The 15,472-nt window shown below is 40.1% G+C and overlaps 1 protein-coding gene across 6 annotated transcripts in view; it reads right to left on the reverse strand.

Annotated features, from left to right (window-relative positions):
* Window positions 1–15,472, reverse strand: part of adamtsl3 (ADAMTS-like 3) — a 128,115-nt gene that overhangs the window by 17,279 nt on the left and 95,364 nt on the right. For all 6 annotated transcript variants that reach the window (XM_034164040.1, XM_034164039.1, XM_034164042.1 and 3 more), the window contains 11 exons: window positions 12,840–12,885; window positions 10,978–11,214; window positions 8,353–8,479; window positions 8,156–8,230; window positions 6,024–6,181; window positions 2,557–2,668; window positions 2,284–2,422; window positions 2,143–2,193; window positions 1,799–2,003; window positions 322–469; window positions 156–240 (listed from right to left, as the gene is read on the reverse strand). In XM_034164040.1, coding sequence (XP_034019931.1) covers window positions 156–240; window positions 322–469; window positions 1,799–2,003; window positions 2,143–2,193; window positions 2,284–2,422; window positions 2,557–2,668; window positions 6,024–6,181; window positions 8,156–8,230; window positions 8,353–8,479; window positions 10,978–11,214; window positions 12,840–12,885 — 1,383 coding nt within the window. The remainder of the gene's footprint in view (window positions 1–155; window positions 241–321; window positions 470–1,798; window positions 2,004–2,142; window positions 2,194–2,283; window positions 2,423–2,556; window positions 2,669–6,023; window positions 6,182–8,155; window positions 8,231–8,352; window positions 8,480–10,977; window positions 11,215–12,839; window positions 12,886–15,472) is intronic.

A 15,472-nucleotide genomic window follows, 5' to 3' on the forward strand; every position in this document is an offset into this window, starting at 1 on the left:
GGGCATATAATGATACATTCCGAATCCATTCCAATGCTACGAACAGTGAAGGAAATCACTATCTATAATCATTGCATCATATAACTGAGACGATATACTGGCATATTTTCACTGTTGCATTGGGCGTTTGCTCAGTATATTTGGTTGGTACTCACTTGGGTTCCTCAGTCACAGCCATCTCTTCCTCCAGTTGTATGGCCTGCTTATGCCATAGTGGCTTCGCCTCAACTGGTAGTGTCTCTAGAACAAAGGAAGACATTAAGATTGAACCTCACAAGGTTTCTGATGCCAAAGGTCTGACACAATGCCAAGTGAACCCACCTATGGACTTGTAGCAGGGTACGGTCACCAGGCACTCCTCTTTGATGTGAGGTTTGGTGGTGGGGTTGCAGCCTCCAGCATGGAGTCCCCTGTGGTCAATGCATAATACCACCCTGTAGCGCAGACCCTGACCGCACGTCACTGTGCACTGCGTTACAGGATATTCAACAGGATTCTGTATTACTCATCAATCTTTCTTCCATTCCCCTGTACTTGCATTTGATAAAAACTCAGTTCTTGACTCAGTGGAAGTTTAATAAATGAGACGCTCTAAAATCTCAGCAATCTAAGGAAAAATGTGCAAGATAAAGAGTTTCCAGGGTTTTTTTTAAGGGTCAGGCTGCTTGCTTTTCCCTCAAAGAGGCTGAGCACACTCCTCCAGGAGGTTGAATGGAACATTCAGTATAATCTACCACAGGACATGCTTGTCGACTAATCCACGGTCATTTTCTCCTGAGAGACAATGAGCTAACGAGGCATGGCACACAGAGAGTTAAAGAACTCCAGATGTGCGGCTGAACTTTTTAATTAAAGTTTGTGTATTTTGGAGGTGTGCGGCCGCATAAGGACCAGGGTGGTGACAGAGGATTAGCAAGGCTACTGAAAATCACCTGCTGTAAAAAGGTTGTGTTTCAACATGTCAACTTTCGTGGTCACAAGTTTTCCGAGTCTGTTTGATGTCAAGTGAGAAGACAGAATCACAGGTCTGACTATGTTTTTCTTTCATGTATTTTTCTAACGTCCTGAGTTAATCAAGGCCCATTGTGGTAAGACGGACTAGATGACAAAGACAAATGAGCCGTTTGCAAAAAAGTGAGTGCCTACCCAGATGGTTAATACCACAGAACTCCCATACAAAAAAGTTTATTGACATTTGATTAGTAGATAATTCAGCCAATGTTTTGCAACCCTTTTAATTTGGTGATGCCTCATTCAGAAGACATAAGATGACAAAAAAATGTCTTCAGTAATTGGACTCCGAAGAATCCTTGGGTAGCGCTTGTGAATTGGGCAGTTATTTAAGGCGATCCAGTTGAGATATCCAACTCCCAATGTGAGAGAATATCAGTTACAACACTAAGTCATATGGTTAATTTCCCTGGATATGAATCCGTGGTTGTCTCAGCATTGACCAACTGGACAAGCCCAACTGGAAGACACTCAGGTAACACCTTGTTGCACCAGATAGACGGCGACTTGTGGAAGGTGGTGATGAACCGCTGGTCTGCATGGGTGGTTACCAATAAAGACCCAGGAGGGTTCCATGCAGTGGCGGATGTACAGTGACTCACAGCATCGGCCAAGCCAAGACTGACTCACCAACTACGACCTTCAACAATCAAGCTCGAGTCATTTGGCTTTTAAACTACATTTTCCGAGGGCATTAATCTCTTCACTGTACACATCTAATAACAAAAATGAAGAATATTCCAGCACAGATACACATGGGAACAAGTAGTGTACAGAGAGCACCTACGGGTGACCACTCCTGTGCCATCCAGGTGGGGCAGTCGAAACTGTTACAGGGCTGCAGAATAGCCGTCTTGGGTGAGTAGAGGCATTTCCATTCCTCAGTCGGAGTGATGTTGCCCTGCATGTCCTCTTCCACGCAAGATACTGACCGACTTTGGATGCCTCCACCACAGGATGTGGAGCAGGCCGTCCAGGGACTGCTCTCCCATCTAAAAATAAAACTGTGTTACGTCTCCAAAGCAGTGACTAATGGAGAATATATATATATATATATATATATATATATATATATATATATATATATATATATATATATAAAGTTGGTGGTGACCATTTGTTAGTACAAACCGTGGAAGAGGATGGTAGAGGTCATATGGCATAATTTGCTTGTAGCCATCACTGAAAAGCAAATCAATGACCAGAATTAGGATTTCTGACTTGCAATGAACAGGCAAATTAATCTCAAGTCACAAAGTGCATGTGTTCAACCTGGCCAAGCAAGGCTCCATGTTGCACTCCTGCAGTTTGGGTTTCGGTTTGATGTTCTCTGGATAATAATGGCAGTACTGGTCCACAACCACCCGACCGCTCCGTAAGTCAAAACACTCTGCTGAGGTTAGTTGATATCCTGAAACAAGCCCCCCAACAACCACCAAAAACAAAAAAGACACAAATACTAACACTCAAGGCGATCAAGACATTCATATGTATCATTATTAGTTAATTTTGGATGGATATCATTGCATCTCGCTGCATTCATACCTCCCCCACATGTGACGGAGCAAGGGAAGAAGTCAGTCTCTCTCCAGCGATGGACAATGGGCTGGTAGTAGATGTACTGTACCACGCTGCCTGCTCCGTTGGCAAACTGCACCTGCAGAAACAGAGTACAAGAACAACTATTTTGAAGTCCACCATGTGACCACCAGGGTAATTTTAGGCATTTGTTATCGTTGCTGCCTCTCGCAGCAGATTGGACTTGAAGGTGAATAATGAATGTCAGCCTGTCGTGCAGACTGTCATCTTTAATTCATAAGAGCTAAATCCAGATCTGGCAAAAGGTGTAGGAATCACAACACTTAGTTCCTAAATTGAAGATGGCAGTCTGGACTGTGAGATCATATTTTGTATCTGCTTTCATCTCCAATATGCTGTGCTAGATGGCAAACATAACCCAAACTTTGTAGCTGTCCAAATACATCTGGAGCTACAGTAACTGTATATCATGCCAGGTGTTGGCTGTGTATTGTACAGACACCACTGTGGAAGGAATGATATCACTAAAGCTGATGATGGCTAACAGGATGCAGACTGGCCCCGGACTACATGCCAGCAGCCAAGATGTCTGCTAAAGCAAGAGTAAGAACCATGATAATGTCTTCATCTTATTTCCAAAAAGCCAAAACATTTAGAAAAAAAGTCCCTCCATTGTTGCGCCCAAACATATTTTGCTTATGCATCCTCCATAATTAAATAGTTGTCGTGTTGCATCACTGAAGGGTTGTTTGAGACATTTTATTGTAGCCCTTAAAATTCAAATCTGTTGAACTTTTCACGTAAATTGCACCAATTCACAACTGAAACAAAGTTTAAAAGCTATAAATAAGAGCAATCTCAAGCAAATGTTGACGTTTAGCTTTGTTGTTCCAAAAACAAAGTGTAGTAACCCCAGTATAGTGCCACCAATAGTTTGGGAGTACTAAATATTTCCAGTAAGTCATATGGTGTGAAGAAAGCACACAGTTTTCCACTAGAATGGGAAGACAGCTTTACTCTGACATTGTTTTAAGTGTTCCAAGGACAAAAATGTGCCGAGGCATTTGATCCAACGGAAAAGCTGAACAATACCTTCTTTGACTGGTGTATATCGTTAACACATGATTAAAAGCTAATGGATTGTGTGAAAATGTGAGGCTATTTTAACTTATTTTGGAGAAGACATTTAGCAGTGATTCATAAATATTCCAACAAACATTCTTCTATTAACCTCACGCCTTAACCATATTGAAGAAATGCCCAAAAAGGGATTATGCCTACAAGACCTATAACTTAATCCCCGCTGCCACTCATTCAGACTTGTTTACAATGGAAAGACTGTCTGGCACCTTTATAAGATATGACTTTCCATTTGTTCAAACCGTTTTCCAGAGCTATGATATGAATTGGCCGACTGCCTCATAACAGATTAGAAAATTAGAAAGCATTTATAGCTTCTTAGATTTCCGTCTCCTATATTCCTATTTATTGTTGGATCATGACTTCAGCTGAGGAGAGCCAGTGTTTCCCAACCCAAAGCCTGTAAAATATTTAATGTTTACTCAGTGTTACTGACTGAGTATATGTATGTGTGTAAATGAACAAAAAGTAGGGAAACTTGTGTTTTAACACTGTGTTTATACGTTCTAGCCTTCACTACTTAACCTTTAGGCGATTCTACCAGCCATGAATTGTACGACAACATATTTGTTGAAATTCTTTAAAAAAAAGAATTTAAACACCAGAAACAAATTCACAATTAATTAGTCACCACGTCCACAAAATAAAGAAAGTGGTTAAATTAAAACAAAAATACTGTGCATTCCAGGTTAATAAATTTGAAAAGCATACTGCGTGATGTACAAAGGAGATACTGAAGTAGGTCGATAACTGAAATGGACCGTGACCTTTTTATGTTGCATTTAGTAAACTGATAGGATATTTATTTCCCTGTACAAGGTCAATTCAAGTCAAGCCTGAGTGCATGCTCTGGTAATGTGCTTCACGCCTTCACCACATCCATGACACCACAGACTCGCCTTGGATGTTAGATGGCAGTCACACTGGCAGATAACTGACCCATCATCACCTCTTGACAGTAACCATCTATTTGGCAGGTGAAGCATGGGTGTCTCATTGGTCTTCTCCAACCGCTGAAGTTCTCAACACTCAGGCAATTATTCGTTGGTTCATGCACAGAGAAATGCACCACATGGCCAAAATGTCAAGCTGATGGTCCCTCATAATGCAAGCGTAACTCCTCATCTCTCTCCCTAAGTAACCCCTTGTTTGATGCATCATTCCAGCAGTACCCAAGGATCCTCCCAAGAGACATGGCACCAAACACACTGCATCATTGCCTTCAGTCACGAGTTGGTGTCCAAGTCTCACAGCCATACAGTAAGACAGGTAGCACCAGAATCCTAAAGACTTGGACCAGTTTTTAAATGGGGACCAGCCTTGACTGGGGAAGTATCTGCATCAGACTAGTGTCCCATCCAGGAGAAGTTCTAGGCTTTCATCGTCTTCACACGATGGGTTCTGAGGATAAACACTGGCACCAACAGACCTCAGGGATGATCTCTGACCTACTTCTTCTTTCCATCATTCGGCACGGTTCTGAAAGGATCATGCTCCCTGTACTGATATTTAAATTTATGCACATAACCTCTAAAACCTAATCAGCTCCCATATCTCCTCAGGATATACAGACATATCCCTAACTGTGCATGCAAAAGTTGAAATGTTATAACAACACTCACGAAACAAGCAAAACTGAAAAAGAAAAAGAAATAAAATGGCATGTGGTTTAGATCAGAAGAATTACCACGTGACACTTTAAATCAAAGAAAGGTTTTAACAAGGAGCATTTACACTGTGGAAATGTATTAAATGTGGCATGCAAAGACGTGAAATCATTCAGCTGAAACCAATCACTGGCACTGGAGCTCCAAACAAAAATATGTTGCTACTCCAAGACAGCAAGAGAAGAACAAAAAAAAAAAATCAGTGGCACATGCATGATCGGAGATCTTCAACATACAAAAATAAATCTGCTTTGATCTCAACATGAAATGGAAAGGTCATCAAAGGTCTTTAGAAATAGAAACCACACTGCATGGCAGTTTGGCCGGAACCAGACCTTACCTCTACTGATCAGTTCAATACCATTCATTTATATACCGTGAAATGACAACATACGTCACTCCAAGGTGCTTCACAAGGGTAAGGTTGGACCTTACCAACACCCTTGACCAAACACATAGGCAACAGTCGTTCTTTTATCTTGAATATTACAACTGCCTGATGAGTGCGACACATATGGAAACCCATATCAACAAATTATTTCCTGCATATTGTGAGCCATTTCAAAGTGAACCATTCTCGTATTTTGCTTTGTAATTTCTGAACAATAAATGTAAATGCTAAATTGAGTACCTTGAACTGAAAGGTGTCTGGCACAAAACTCTTACTTTGACAGTGAAATCGGCTCCGAGTGGACCAGCAATCCTCAGAATTTCCTTATCGGAAAGTTTCTGGTAGTCCAAGGTGGTGTTCTCCAGATGGTACTGCCCCGATTTAGACAACAGCACCTCAGCTTTCAGTCCTTGTAGAGTCTTACTGTCGATGTCTAAAATTTAAACAAAGTCAAAAGAATTTGCTCAGTTGAAGATTGTAATTTCTGACCTATTATTGGTCTCCCATACATAAATCCAAATCAAAAAGACACATGGCTACAACTATTAATCCAGGGACACAATTATCAACATTAATAAATTAAAAAAAACAGTGCTGTAATTATCAGCCAACCATCACTTTTATTGTGTTTTTAACTTTATCATCTTGCAGGAATAATGGCCCCATATTATTGATTAGTTTGTAAATGACATCGTCAATGATTGCCCATGAAGGGTTTGGTGTGTTGAGTTTGTAAGTGAGGTCATACTCCAGTATGCTGCAGTGGTCCATGTTTCCACGGTGAAGCTGTTCAAATATCTTTCAAATACCATAGTTTTACCATGTAGGTCAGAAATGTACAAGTTTTGAGTCAACTGGAATGAAAAATGACTGTGTCACACTGTTGTACACAAGAATTTATAACTTTTGAAACTTGACCAACTAAATCAAAATAAAATTCTACTTTTAAAAGAGAATTCAAGGAGTAGTGCCCAAGCAAACAAAAAAGAACAGGTGGCCACAGATGAATAACATGAACAATGCAAGCGTTAGCACTGCTAGCTTGCACCGATTTTCGTCATCAATTGGAGGACAAACAAAACTTGTAAAAATAATACTGAATCCTAAAAGAATTATAAGAAAATTTTGAAAAACCGACAGAAAAATTTACAATTTTTACTCTGTTATCGTATATTAGTGGCTAAACTAGTTAAAACAACAGGCAAGCACACACCACAATAAACAGCCCAGTGAACGTCAGTGTTAACACAGTTAGCTAGCGTGGTTATTGGTCATTAATGTGAGGATGAACAGAATGCAAAAAATTTTTTTAACTAAATTAAAAACATAAAATCAACAATTAGTATTCTGTTATTGTCTGTTTGTGACCAAGTTAGTTAAAAAAAAGGCAACCTAACACTACAATGGACAAGGAGAATGCAAGCATTAGCCCTTAGCTGTGGTTAGCGGTTGTGGGAACATGAGTGAGAAGCGGTGCAGTAATGCTTAATGCAAAAAAAAAAAAAAACATGCAGAAAACTCAACAATTAGTATGCTGGTGGTTGGCCACCATACATTAAACAAGGGTTACTTAAATGTAATAAAAAAAGAGGGCTTTCCAGAGTTGCAGTCAGTTACAGAAAGAATGCAGATGGGCTGTTACATTTGGATGCAAATATCCAGCACTTTTGCACTGCCAAGAAGACCACGTAGGTCGCCACGTAGTCCAACATTACAACAAGCTTTTCCACCGTGTGACCTCACTTCAACCTTGGTTTAGCAGGGTCTTGTGGGATTCCAGTACGCATTTAAATAAAAACAATGGAAAACATGGGAACAAGTCATAACAGCAGCAATCATCATCTGCTTACAGATGGTTGCAATTTAAGTGCTAAAAGTGAGGAAATATTTAATGAAACGTGCGACTGCTCAGAAAGCAAAGTGCTCAGTAAATGACCTGTACACAATATAGCGAAGGACATGTACAGACAGAGTTGGAACATTTGCTATCAGTTTCACGCAGTGGAGATTTTGATGGCAGTTGTTTGACATCAACTATGTTTGCTGGAAGTTGTTTGCCTCTTCGGACCGAGAGCAAAAAGAAGAAATAATCCCACCAGTGGGCTACGTTTAAAACCAGTCTAGACCTCTTTACAGAAGGGAGGCCGTAATGAATTATCCTGAGCCAAAGCTTGGTAACTTTGAGAAGGGTGGGCATTCTTCCTACCCAAGTAATGCCAGTCTTACCCATGGTCCCCCTCTTTTATGGGTTGGTTGGGAGTTGGGTAGAATCAGACACTGTCTTGATAGCAATACATAAGATGTGGAACATGTGTTTATGTGCAATATTTGGCAATCAAACTGCAAATATTCAACTCATGCTCAGTTGTTTAGAATGGAAGTGCACCCTGCACCTACCAGGACTTACACAAGTGATCCGGACCTTTCAGAACCAGGCGTACGTGACGACTCTTGTAGGGGATGGTGACAACTGTGTCCTCAGCTTGAAAGGACGGAAAAAAATACACAATGACCAGCCGGCAATGTGATCATAAGAGATACAACCCAAACATTCAATGGTTACCGCTCAAGTTAAAGCTTCGGCTAGTTATGAAAGTACTTTACTTTTTCCTGAAGCATGCTGGGATTTGTAGTGTCCTCGCACCAGCCTGCACGATGAGCCATCGCCACTGCACACACCGCAGTTGTCCTCCTTTGCTGTGCTCCCTAACTCATGGTCACAGCCTACAATCTGGCAAAATACAGCAACGTGCATTTGTACAACCACGTTTTCTAGAAGATCCACAATGATACACCTTGGCTTTTAAGACAGCTAGAATGTCAAACATTATTTAAAAATAATAGTTTCAAGAGATTTAATTCAGATTTTATCCATACTGTCAAATGTTGAGTTAGTCACCAGTATACATCAAGATGAATGCCTCTTCAAACAGCATGGAAAATGTTAGAAGGTTTGGGAAATTGAAGGCATGACTTGCCAAATATTCTGAATGACTAATTGGCATAATTCATACTTAAATGGGGTTATCTTGGGTGTCGTTAAGGACCAACCTGAACAATCAGTGCCTTCTTGCTTTTAAGAGCAGGAAAAAACAATCTCAAGAAGGCTTCTAGAGCCATACGTGCCATTTTCTATTCAACATTTTCGAGAACCATCCACAGTTGTTGCACCGAGAGTTTTCATAAGATCAGTCAGTAAGACAAAACCACAACCACAGTGTGATTCTAAGCACCCTAAGTGTGGTAAAAATCCTCGCTTTGGGACGCAATTCCACTCAACCGGGGAAAAATGCATTGTAAATTATTTCCTGGAGTGTCAGTCCGAATCCAGATCTGAACAAATATTCTCATCAGGTATTCATTTATAAAGCAGATGTCAAGTCACTGAAATTAAGCACTATGTTTTAATTCTGCAGATGTGAATGAGTAGATGCAGCAATCAAAGTGATAGGACTGTATCGGTACGTACTATGTTTTTAGAGTTGGGGTCGCCACGATGAGAAAGTAACAGGTCTTTCTCAACTTCAGCATTTTGGGTCAGCCATGATTACGTTGGGTTTTGCCGTTTGCATGATCAATGTGTCTTTCAATCAAGAATTAGCTCCTAATCCATGATACCAAAGAAAACAAATCCTTCCTCTGGTATTAAAGTACAAAAGACAGATCACATGAAAGATCACCAATTTTGTCCATACCATCAAGCAAATTGGAAGCGCCTAGCAGCTTACTGATGTTGTGAGCCACCGTGGCTAATGTTTTGTCATTCTGGAGTTAATTATGTGTCATTAGTCTGGAACCATTTAGCACATATTAATAGAATACATTATCTGTTTGTAAACAAGCTTCATAGGCTACTATTTGAGCCAGTTACATTTTGAGTATCTAAGCTAGCATGGACAGCCATTTGTAGTGACTGAACTATACTAGCATGCTAACTGGCGCACTTGCTACCCAGCTAATAGCTTTCACAATGGACAAGCACTAGCCAGTACTGTCTTAATGAACTATATTGATTAGTTTTTAGAATAGCTGGTAATTTACTAAAATTGGTTTCCCTTACAGAGCTAATTCACCGTCATTTTGGACAATTTTGTTACCTCAAAGGTGAGCCACAGCAGGATGGTTTGCCATTGGTTACCGATGTTGATTTAAAAGTTCGGGAATGTAAAACATGACAAGAATAATTTGTACAGACAACTTTGAAACATCTATCATCAACTGGGGGAAATTTAAGACAAATTTGTGGATTGCTACAAACACCTTTGACATTAATCAAAGACATGTCCTAAATTTTGTGAACAAACTCCACCTGGGGCATTAACATGACACTTGATTAACAGACATGCATGCTAAGACAAGACAAGTTATTAACATTTTTAGAAGTTGCTGGAGATTCGTAGACTCTGTGTAACACCTGTATTATTTGTAGTTGTGTTTTGTACAATTTTTTTTTTATCCTCCCCAGGGCATTATAAAGACAAGCACAAGTTAAGATTTATACAAACATATTTTCAACTTTGGAAAATAAAATAAAAAAAATAACGCTTTAAAATCCAAAGGTTTGGCAATGGGTGTTGCTTACCAGAGCCACTTTTAAAATGGTGCACTCATTTATGGGAGTCTTTTCACAGAATCCAATGATAAAAGTTTCCAGAAATTATATTGTCATATTTATGCTGGACTCTGTGTCAACCATTAGCGTTAACCACAGTTCACAGTTTGTCCAAAACGGCCAGTAAGTCAAACAAGCTCTGTCAGCATCGCACCATCATGTATAAACAGCAAAAACTGTGCAAAAAAAGTCCACAAACTGCAGAAAACCTAGGAACAATATTGCCCCTGAAAAAGAGAAAACCTAATGGAATTGCTAAAGATTCATTAAGTTGATCCAAAAATTAAGTTAATAAGTTGGCACAAGTATAACTTGCTGATTTAAATCACCCTAATTCAAGCATTGCTAATTATAGCAATTGGTAAGACTAAAATGAATGAACTATGTACCAAGTAAGTTAACAAGTTTAAATATTACTTGATAAAAGTTCATTTAAATCACCCTACTTCATTGGTGTGTTACTAATTGGCATAATTCATTATACTCTTCCTGCAATTTTCTTTTTTAAATACATGTCTATAAGATTTGGCTTCCTTCTTTGTCTTCATGAATTATAACAGTTAAATTTCAATAAACTCCCCAACATCTGAAAATAACACACATAGTATTTCTCCTACCTGGCAGACTCCACTAATACACATGTCCAAGGACTCAGTGTAGCAACGTGTGCCGTCTAGAACCTTGGGTGCCAGCTCCACCACAAGGCCCGAGCCCTTGGCTTTACACTTGAGGGCACAGGGATTGTCCGGGTCATTGTACAGTGGCAGCCACTCATGGTATTGACCCTGGTACCTCACGTCAGCATGAGCTGAACACTGCTGGTCACGGAAGTCACCGGCATCTGAAGGGCAATCCTGAGGACAAATCGGACATAAAAATACTTCAAAAGGTTTTGAAACACATGCAGGATGAGGGGACTTGTGAAAATGTTGTTGAATCATTCCTTTACTGTGACATACTGTTGGGATTTTACGTTCAACATCTTGAAAGTTCCACAATTCTATGATTGTGCATGTTGAAATTTAGGACCGAAACAGCTTGTTTTAGACTTTTCTGAAATATGCAACAGAGGTCCATATCTGGACTCCTACTTGGTTTTTGAGACATCCCCATTTGGCTTGTCTCTGGGAGAAATAGAGGGCAAACGCTTCCTGGACTTAACGGATTTCTGGATCCAGACAGTTACTTTGATGTGTTGTGTTAGACCACTGACAAGCAATGCTGTACAAAATGTAAATGGCGCTGGCATACACTATGTGGCTTTGCTAATAGCGGTTGGCACAAACCCTATCTCTAATTGTTAGCATTAATGCCATTAGTGTCAACTACTAACCGTTAGTGTCAACTGCATCATTTTTGTTATGTGAAGACGTATGCTACACAAACTGCGGTTAGCATTTTTCTTTAAGTGGTCTGTCATTTGTCAAATGTACGGCGTTTTAGGGCCACATTGATTTTTTTTTTTTTTTACTTCTAGAATAAAGTCGTAATATTACGAGAATAAAGTTGTAATTTTAAGACTTCAAGAATAAAGTCGTAATATTACAAGAAAAAAGTCGTAATTTTACAAGAATAAAGTCCTAATTCTACGAGAATAAAGTCATAATATAATATTTCAATGTTTTTCTCATAATATTATGACTTTATTCTCGTCATTTACGACTTTTTTCTCGTAAGATTATGACTTTTTTCTCGTAATATTACGACTTTATTCTCGAAGTCCAAAATAAATAAATAAATAAATTCAATGTGGCCCTAAAACTCTGTCGTACAAATGTACCACATCAGCATAAAAATGTTAGCAGATTTCTGCTAAATCACAGAGAACATTTGACTCTGGGACAAAAAAAAGAAAATCCCTCTCTGAAAATCTAAAAGAAGAGAGGGCATCTACATTTTTAATCGTACCACGGTTTAAAACGGACTGTGTTACGTTGAAATTGTGCTTCTGACTATTGGCCGAGAACATTATGGAAAATGCTAACCACAGTTCGTGTAGCATGTACACATGTTGAAGGGTATGCAGTAACGGTAAGTGGTTGATGTGAAGAAATAGTGTCTGATTTTCGACGCAGTTGATGTAAACAATTTGGAACAGGGTTAACATGTAAGTAAGTCAGCAAGGCTATAGGCTAATGCAAACCGCTAACATGTGACTGTGCAAACTGTCCTTATCTGCGGTATGTTTTCCGGAAAACAGCCCGTCAGTAGGCTAACATGCCGTATCACGGCAATAATGCCTGGTGTCAAGAGGGGAGCGCTCCAGAAGATTCAGAAATTCACTAACTATCTGAAGACTTTGATACTTTTAAGGCAACATACATAGAAATAGCCATTTCTCCATAATGTCTAATAGACTGCTATAAATTATGTTATAGGGGAGAATTGCTAAGATTAGCATCCAGGCTCACAGAAGGCAGTAAAACCACTTGAAACATGCTTTGACATTATTAAATAAAGGTGAGTTTGCTAAACTTACCACATTACTGCACGTACGATATTTAATATTCTGCCCATCGCAGGTCCTGGAAGAGAAAAACAATGAACATGTGGGTGAACTGGCTATGACGTGAACGATACAGCAAACCGCCAGCGCACAGCTGCCACCTGCCAGGGCAAGCAAGGCAGCTGGAGTCTCAACCGTCAATGCTCGACTATTTTTTTTTATATATTGCCACACAATGAGTAAAATCCCACTGTGATGATGTGGCAACCCACAACCAAGAGCTTAGCGGTTTGTTCGTAAAGTTCCAACTGCCAAATCACACAACGTGATTGTGGGTAAATATGAGCGTAGGCTACCGCTGAAAGGTACAAAAATAGGATGAACCTGGAAAATTAGAGTACTGCCTTTTTTGGCTCTATAACGGTGTCTGGTGAACAGATTGGAGCAGTTTGGACCATTGCGCTCTGCCTGACAGTCTGCAGCGTATCTGCCCAAAGAACCACTTATTGAAAATTAGGATTCCTTTTGTGCTTTGATGCAGAGTGATGATAAACCAGTGATTCTGACTGTGATAGGCCAATTATCCGAGACCCCAGCGGAAACTAATCAAAGAGGAGCCGTGAGTTTGGTAACATAAGAGGAATTCCAGTGTCATCTGTCCTTAGCAAAATGGGAACTCGTGATTAGAAGCAACAGTTGCAGAGTTTGGGCTCATGAATGAACGAGGGTTTAAGGATTTTTACAATGTTGTTTCAGGGAGCAGGAGGAGTGGGGTGTGGAGCGCGTGGCATGGGAAGAACATTAGACCGTGTGCCGCTGAAACCAGACGCTTCTATCTGCCAAGCCAAACAGCCAATCATGTGCCTCAAACCCAAACAAGACGATTTCAAAAGGCGAAACGAATGGAGAGACGGGGAACACAGATCTGGATCAGTGTTGAGGTGAAGAAAAAAACATCACCAGGATGAGCAATATACACGCAGAGACATTAAAAAAGACTTTAAATGAACAAAAATACTCCCTTTCATTTCCTCTCGACTTGGGAAGCTATAAAGTGAAGGTGATCCAGAAGCAGGATCTGGACTTGGGAATCATCATGGTGTCACCATGAGGTAGATGAAAACTCCTGAAACACATAAGGTCTGGTCCATAAGTATTTCAATCTTTGTCTTTTTTCTTGTCCTTGTGTACCACCACAATGAAGCTGAAATGAAACTATCAAGTTGTTCCTGCAGTGAAGACTTTCAGCTATAATTCAAGGTTTTAACAAAAATATCACCGACATTTGTATCCATAGTGCCATTTTCAGAGCCCAAAAGTAAGTGAACAACCTAAATATGATTGTTTTGAATAGAAATCATCACTTTTGCAGCCACTTTGACAGAGATAGACATTTCCAAGTCACTGAATATATTTCACATTTGAAATAGAAAGTCTGTGGTTGTATTGTATGTTAAATATGTCTGGATTCAGCAGTTCTTAAAAACTGAGTGACTGCACAAGAAGGAGACTTGTGAGGGAAGCCACCAAGAGGACCACTGCAACTCTGAACGAGTCATATGCTTCTGTGGCTGTGACTAGAGAAACTTGGGATTCTGCAATTTCTCTCTGTGGCATCACAAAGGAATCAAGACAGCCTGTCTCAGCATAAGGTTAAGAATGAAAATGCTTGGAAAGACCATTCCGCTGTCCTCCGCCGCTGATCCAACTCCACTGGTGCTGATGGGATGATTCGTGGCTTTTTTGCTTATCAACAACAATTCAAAGATTCCAATGGGCAACACTTGGATTACTGAAGAAGCAGTTTCACTTTAAAGTCCAAGCATGTTGGATTTTGTGTCATCTAGTGGTGATTTGGGGAAACAAATTTAGACTTTCCAACTCAGCACATCTTCATGGTCTGATGTTTTGGCTGGCAAACTTTTACTCTTCCAGATCTGTGATGAACTTTATTTCCTGCAGATGGGTGGCGTCGTGGCAATTCCTCGGTAGAGACGAAGATCATCTCTTGGTCGATTCCTGGATGGGATGGTGGACGCAGAGAAAATCTACATCCAGGGTTGATCTCAAGACACTTGTTCATGGGTTTGTTTCACGTGGGAATGTTTTTGCATGACGAAAAACACACATTCCTTACACATTCTTAGCCTGCCTGCAGACTTCATCCACCTTCACAGCCACCTGATCAGCCGTTGAGGACTTTGTCTCGTGATCAGGGTTCTTGTTGGGCCTTCATGGTTACCATAGCAGGCTCTGGGCAAAAAGGGTCCTCAGCCAACAGCCAACCTCCTACGAGATCTGATACCTAGGAGTTGGATTTTGACACCAAGATGGGCATGAACTGGAAGCAACAATGATAACAATGACAAATGTATCACAAAGATGAGGAAAACAAAATGCCATTGCTGTCCTTTCCGCAAGGACAACTTGTGTTTTCATGCCTCCAAGTCCACCAAAACCTGCACATAATACAAACTCTTCCACACGTCATCCAAGAGGTGACAAAATTGACTAATTCAACCAAGAACAAAGGGTCCGGTCACCAGTCATGGATCCATTTTTTAAGGAAATATTTTATTGGGACAGGAAGTGGCACAACTGACTAAATCTTTAATTTGATCCAGGCATTCTACTTTTTTTAACACTGTTTGACAGGATATTTTGAT

This window comes from Thalassophryne amazonica, chromosome 23, assembly GCF_902500255.1.
Source record: "Thalassophryne amazonica chromosome 23, fThaAma1.1, whole genome shotgun sequence".
NCBI lineage: Eukaryota > Metazoa > Chordata > Actinopteri > Batrachoidiformes > Batrachoididae > Thalassophryne > Thalassophryne amazonica.